Source organism: Sebastes fasciatus, chromosome 4 (assembly GCF_043250625.1).
Source record: "Sebastes fasciatus isolate fSebFas1 chromosome 4, fSebFas1.pri, whole genome shotgun sequence".
Lineage (NCBI taxonomy): Eukaryota > Metazoa > Chordata > Actinopteri > Perciformes > Sebastidae > Sebastes > Sebastes fasciatus.
In genome coordinates, this window is record NC_133798.1 from 24228938 (window position 1) to 24236435 (window position 7498).

General features: G+C 38.9%; 1 protein-coding gene across 1 annotated transcript in view; it reads left to right on the top strand.

Annotated features, from left to right (window-relative positions):
- slco3a1a (solute carrier organic anion transporter family member 3A1a) overlaps positions 1–6940 on the top strand; it is a 43712-nt gene extending 36772 nt beyond the window's left edge. The window contains exons 7-10 of the mRNA XM_074633006.1: positions 1435–1603; positions 3360–3532; positions 3622–3686; positions 5145–6940. Coding sequence (XP_074489107.1) covers positions 1435–1603; positions 3360–3532; positions 3622–3686; positions 5145–5497 — 760 coding nt within the window. The 3' untranslated portion in view covers positions 5498–6940. The remainder of the gene's footprint in view (positions 1–1434; positions 1604–3359; positions 3533–3621; positions 3687–5144) is intronic.
- The last annotated feature ends 558 nt before the right edge of the window (positions 6941–7498 follow it).

Here is a 7498-nt window from a genome sequence, read left to right on the forward strand (position 1 = left end):
GGACATTTCATTTACTTGTATATCGATGAGTCATGATTAATTACACTGCTTTGTCACTATCTGTTTATTTATTGTAGCCTGCTTTTGTGGGAATTGTGTGAAATTTTTCCAATAGTAGTGGCGATACAATACCTGATGCCCATACCAAAAAACGGTAACGCAAACATTCATGGGTTCCACTTTCTGGACTTTGGATTTTTGGACTGCTGGTCAAATGAAAAAAAGACATTTGAAGACATTTATCAGTTAATCAAGAAAAATACTGTGTGGATTTATCAATCATGAAAATAATTGTTAGTTGCAGCCAGTGGGCAACCTCTGGGTCTGAGAAGTGAAGCCAATGCTGAAGTGCCTTAAACTTGTATTCTTTCTAACAGCCAGCAGGGGGCGACTCCTCTGGTTGCAAAAAAATAAGTCTGTTTGTATAGAAGTCTATGAGAAGATGACCCTACTTCTCACTTGATTTATTACCTCAGTAAACATTGTAATCATGAGTTTATGGTCTCAATCACTAGTTTCAAGTCTTCTTCAATACAGCATGATGTTCATTTAGTAAATGTCCGTGTTTTCGTCATAGAACTTTAACCCTTTCACAGCATTTTTTCAGTTCATGAAAGTTAATTATAACATTTGGGTCGCTTAAAAATGTCTTATTCAGCGTTCGGTTGTACCTCACCCTCTTGTGTCAATTCTGGTTGCAAAAAAGACAATATGACGACGGTCAAAATGCCAAACTCGAGGCTTCAAAATGACAGCCCACAAACCAATGAGTGACATCACGGTGACTACGTCCCCTTCTTGTATACAGTGTATGTTTGCAGCTAACAACAGTCACCATATCAAACCTAGTAGGCCTGAGCTGTGGGAGCGAGGGAGAAAAGAAAGTACAATTCATATTTAATAGATAATTTACACAGTAAATATCTTAAAAAGGACACATTTTACACACATGCATACACTATCACTCAATTAATATTGAGCACAAGCAAGTCCACTTGTGTTATGTACATGGGGGACCAGTGTGCCCCTTTCCTTTTGGATTAGATCACTGAGAAAGTGATTAATCAAAGTTTTTTATAGATCCATTTATTTGATACTTTTCCAAAAAAAGCATGAAGGTCTGTTACCCAGCCGTATAGCTGCCTTTATTTCTTGTCATTTCAATGTGAAAGCAGTATTTCTGTCTGTGTGGTGGTCCTGTAGAGATACTGACTTTAGGGCATTACTACTTTTCAATTTGGTAGCCGGAAGCCAGCCCGCTCCGGGGCAGGTTATCTGTGCAGTGCAGTTCCCATGGAGATGTTAAAAGTGAACCACAGTGTCCCTGATAAAAGAGTGCTCCTTCGATTCTGTTTGTGCCCCCGTACAGATATAGTTGGTACTTACTGTCGGAAAAGGATTCTCAGGTTTGTCTCTGTGTCTCTCTGTGTTCAGGACTCTGCGGCCGGGCGAGAAACCAGAAGCTCAGTGCATCAGTCAGTGCAACTGCTTCACCTCCACCATCAGCCCCGTGTGCGGCTCCAATGGTGTCACCTACCTGTCCGCCTGCTTTGCCGGCTGCACCCGGAAAGGAGGCCCTCAAACCTCATCAAACATCTCTCAGGTATTTACCCGAAGTCTGAACAGTAGAAAAAAATCGATTGACACCAATGTATCGCGTTTTTCTGTTGTTTTTTTACGATTTTGAAATAGATTTTTTAATGCCAGAATCAAAATATTTGCTTCATTTGAGTCTATGCAGAGGTAGAAGGAAGTTACTGCTTTTATTGTTATCGTCTGACAAACGTGATGTCATATCTGTTTCAAACACCAAAACAAACAAGCCTGGCCGCAGTGAGCCGGATCAAAAAAGTAGAAAACGGCGAGAGAGTCCGCGTGGATACGACCTGCACCCTCACATTTTAAATCCAACGTGGTAAACACTACACATACAGTAAAGTATGGAAACACTTTGGGTTTCACACATTGCCAGGAAAATAGAGCGAGACATCACGGCTAAAGCTGCATGCTAACTCTTGTCATGGACAGGAAACGTTATCGTATTGCGGTAACGTGTGGTCAAGCCAGCCGTCACTCGCATCTCCGTGGTCAAATCAGCCGATGCTACAACTGTAGAGCACCCATATACTGACATTTATGTTAAATGCATTCAAACGGCCCCCGATGGCGCTGACCATGGATGTATAAAGAGTACGGAGCTGACGGGGAAAGCTATCGACAGACTTGGCGAAGTTAGCGGAAGTTTACACGTGTGACTACGTCCGGTTTTCAAAATAAGGTGTTAACAAAGGGAACTGTATATACAACATACATATATGGAAATAAGATTGATTGGATTATATTCAACAGAAGTATAAAACATTACATGTCCCTTATAAATTAAAAAGAAAATACCACTAATTTGTGAGGGAAATGTCGTTGCTGGAAAAATGTAATAAACAATGACTGATATATTTGACTTCAGGACATCTCTGACTACATACATGCTGAAAATCGAACATTCCTACTGTATAAATTAAGATATTTTCCAAAGTAAAAGTCCCTAGAAGTGTATGATTCAACTTTTTCCCATGATCTAGTGTTAAAAAGGTTAACAAAAATAGATCGCAATAAATCAATACTTTTGTTTACAGCAACAATACTTTAAAATCGCGGGGCGCCGGTTAGCTCACCGGGTAGAGCGGGCGCCCCATGTATCAAGTAGGCGAGTCCTTGCTGCAGCGGCCCAGGGTTCGAATCCGACCTGTGGCCCTTTCTGCATTGTCATCCCCTCTCTCTCCCCATTTCACCACTATCACTATCACTCTCAATAAAAGGCATGAAAAGCCCCAAAAAATGATCTTAAAAAAAAAAAAAAATACTTTAAAATCACAAAATACATATCGAATCGGCAATATTGTTGAATATAGTTGAATCGTCCCAGCCCTAGTGAACGGTAATCTTCTGATTGTAACACGGATAAAAAACACCAAATGAATTACAGATGATGCAAACTTAAAATGTTCTACATACTTTGATATTAAAGCTCAAGTAAAAAAACTGTCCCAGTATTTCACAGGCCTGTCGTCAGCTATCACATGCTGGGGAATCAAGTGGTGCTGTGGTTGTTACCAGATGCCGACTGCAGATTAGTGACTTTTATATTCAAATCACATGCGGAGAGAATTCCCCTCATCCCTATTACTGCTGTGGCAGTTCTTCTATATTTTGTCTGCTGTGTGTACTGTATTGATACCAGGCCTTCCTCTAAATGTGAAAACAGCGTTATCACAAGTTATCACATGTTTTCCCTGTAATTAGATTTACTTGTTTTTCCAAATGGTTCTTGAATAAAGCCTCTCGTCTTCGTCTCTTCACAGAATCTGACGGGATGCGGTTGTGTGTCTTCTGTGAGTGAACACGCCACAGCAACTCCGGGGAAATGTCCGACGCCGGGCTGCCAGGAGGCTTTCCTCATCTTCCTGTGTGTGATCTGTGCCTGCAGCCTGGTCGGAGCCATGGCCCAGACGCCCTCTGTTATCATCCTGATCAGGTATGTTTGATATAAATGAGTGTGTCTGTTTGGTGTGTTCTTGCACAGGACATCAAAACATTCATTTATACCATCTGCTTCCCTTGCAGGACTGTGAGCCCTGAGCTGAAATCGTACGCACTTGGAGTGTTGTTTCTTTTGCTGCGACTCCTCGGTAAGAACTTCAATCAGACAACACATTCATTCCAGATACTACGGTTCTGTCTCGATACTCACACTTTGACACAGAAGCCGTTAAAGCGTGTGGAGGTTTAACAGAGCTCACTGGGACACGCTTAGATACAGGCTTCGATCGACCTGTTGGCTTTATTTATTTCCACATAGACACAAATCGGATGAGCCGTACCGCTTAGAGTTGACGACACTGGAAAAAACAACTGCACATTCAAGAGGTGTGAGGAGTAATGGAATTAGTACGCAGGTCTACTTTTTACAGGTCATAAAAGAGATATTAAGTGATATTATTTTTGATTATCTCTGTGTTTGGGAAGTGCCTAGGGAAGGAACGTATTTCTCAAATATTATATTTATTATTTGTGTTAAATATAACATGAATAATAACTATATTCATGCTAAATCCATTAAATATATGTGTTGGGACAGACCGTTTGAATCTATGGCTCCTCTTTTCCAAACTATTTTTGTGTTTGTAAGAGGAAAAATGTACCGTCGTGCCCGAGAGTTAGATCAGAAGATTTACTTTCAGACAGGGCCGGGCTCTGTTTCCAGTCTTTAAGCTAAGTTAACCGGCCGCTGACTGTAGCTTCATGTTTACTACACATACATGAGAGTGATACTGATCGTATCATCTAACTGTTCACAAAAGCTAATAAACGTATTTCCCAAAATGTAAAAATATTTTTTTAAGGGGAGACACCCCAGGCAAAAATATTATTTTTCATACACTGGTCAATTTTGAGATTTTGGGCTATTTTGCATCCATAACATGTCTTCCTTAAACTTAGGGTAAAGAAAACATCCAAAATACACATCTAGGTGTTTATTTTACCACTTTGTCTATCTACGTCTGTAGATTTCTCCTAAAGTCACCAAAAGTTAGCATTAGATAACGCCTCATTTGCATATTTAAACATAACATTTCAGAAAACTTGTAATACAAAAAATAATAGTCTTAATGTAAGTAATGAACTGGGGAAGTTTCAGTGTGGTATCTATTAGTTAACATGTTTTACCCTCTTCACCTGTGGTGTCTCGAAAAAATTTTCAATCCATATCTTTAAAGTCAGTTTTCTCAAAATGAGTTTTTTTCTCAGACTCTGAGCCAGAAATCTCCACTTCAGCAGCACTTACATCCACCAAACTTTCCAGTATCATTCCTATCTATTTTCTGAAGGTTTTTACTGAGGGGTTTGTTCATATATCATTCATAGCCTGATTTATAGAACATTTTATTCCTAAAAACGTATTGAAAATTGATTTTTTTTTATTATTGCTGTTGAGAGTATTTTCTTATTTATGGAGTGATAAAAAGGAGATCCAAAATATCCTCCCTAAAAATTTTTAAAGCCCGCCTAATGATTTGATATTGACCCAAAATTCACATAAAGTATTTTTTCTTATTTTTAAATTTATTTGTGTTTCTGTTTTCCAGGCTTCATCCCCCCTCCTCTGATCTTTGGTGCTGGGATCGACTCTACCTGCCTGTTCTGGAGCTCCGACTGCGGCGATAGAGGCGCCTGCCTGCTGTACGACAACGTGGCTTACAGGCATCTGTACGTGAGCCTCGCCATCGTCCTCAAAGGCATCGCCTTCCTCCTCTACGCCACCACGTGGTATTGCTTACGCAGGAACTACAAGAAGTACATCAAAAGCCACGAGGGCTACATGACGCCGACGGACTTCTACCCCTCTCTCACGGAAGGCCCCAAACTAGTGGACAGGACAAAGTTTATATATAACCTAGAGGACCATGAGTATTGTGAGAATATGGAGTCAGTTTTATAGGTTGTTATGCAAACAAAAAAAAGACAATGTGGACATTCTTATTCTCTCAGAGGAATATTTGATTCTTCTTTTCTTGAAACGTTTTTTGATAAAAGGCAATCTATTTAAGGTCACAGGTGACGTTGCTCCCGACTGCGCTCCGCGTCCTCCGTAAACTTTCAAGGGGTCCATTTTAGTCGTTTACGTGTCAGCGAGGTGTCGTCCAGTGTTGCCAGTGAATTCCTGTGTTGACTCGGTGGTAGAAGACAGACTACAGTCCTAGTTGATTATTAGAGAGTTGGACATGATGCTATTACACAACTAGTTGCCATATTGTTTTTAGGTCTGTCATGATTCCAGTGGTCTGTGTGAAAAATGACAGTTTCCTTTTCAGTCAGTGCACCGTGTGTTCTGTCTGTCGCTCTCTGAAGTGAGGTTTTTATGCTAAAAAGATAAAAAACGTTTGGGTGGTTCTTCAGTTATTCATATTTAAAAAGTTGCCAAGTGTTTACAAACTAATAGTTCATCGGTTAATGCATTTTATTTCAATGCAGGAAGGTTTAAAAAGAGAACAGAAACACCTTGACTGGGTTATTATAGTGGCCTATTAGATGTCAGAAAGTTCCGTCTAATAACTTAAGGTAGTGTTTTCTTGTCATCATACACTGTTCAGTTTCTGGTTCTCTTGCTGGATCACAGGCACTGTTTTTGATACTGTTTAGACTAGACGGTGAAGTCTTGTCTCATAGGTGCAAATGTGCAATTCATATCTGATACATCCATGTTTGTTCATGACTAGTTTTGATTTCAGACTGCAGGTTTGTTTTTTCTTCATAGCAGTTTGTTTCATTTCCATGTTTGTTTTTACGTCTGCAGAGTTTATTCAGCCTAACGCGTCTTAATAAGGGATTATTCAAATAAGAATGTTAATTATATTTTCTTTTGACTTTTGCACCTATAGTGGAAGAGCAAAGAAGAAACTCAAGAGTAATATTTCTATGTGTTTGGACATTCAAGTCAAAGAGATAAGGAGTAATATATTAGTGTCATTAGGCCCAGAATGTTTTATTAGATTGTATTTTAAATTATATATAATCTAATTATCTGAGATGTGTGTGTGTGTCTGATGTCACAAAAGATTTGGGACAATTCATAGCGATGGAAGTGATATGTTGCATTATTGGGGGCAAACAAAATAGGCCTGTAATATCTGCGATAAAAGTTACAGAAATGTTACAGTTTGTTTGTGCAAGGTCAAATTAAGTGAGCAACACAAAAACACACTGAATTTATTCCTGGACATGTATTTGAAGAACTCTTTAACGCAACTCGGCACATACTGTACGACCTGTTACTCTACTGATCTCTCTGCATTTACAGTTTTGACATTGTCCCTTTTCTTACACTTTTTGTATGGCAACATATCGTTTATTTTACTCTGGAAATAAATTATTTTTCAGAAAATTAATTCAATTTTGAGTGTTTTTGCATTCTTTTTAATAGATTGTTTTTTTTATTTTAAAGAGCTGCTTTGTCCAGCGTTTGGTTTTATACTGTCATGAATATCAACATACTTTAAAGAGGACCTATTATGCTTTTCCCCCTTTCCTTTAGTGTGTTGCATAGTTTTTTGTGCATGTAAAAGGTCTGCAAAGTTACAAAGACCAAAGTCCACGCCAAAGGCAGTTACTGCTCCTGAACTGCCTGAAACGCCTTGAAGTCTCGCTTTTTTCCGTTACGTGGTGATGTCACTAAGTAACACATTTTGCCTAGCGGCTAATTTGGCACACCCTCAATCAAAGCTAAGCTTGTATGAGAAAAGTAAAGCGTTTTTGAACATTAAAGCATGTAAACGTGTTCTAATAGAAACCTATAATACAAGTATGAACCTGAAAATAAGCACAATAAATTAAAATTCAATAAGGGACATGGCAGAAAAAAAACATACAAGATGAATTAAAGTAAAACAAACTATAAATATGACACAAAAAAGGTGTTATGCATAAAATTGAAGTTCTATTT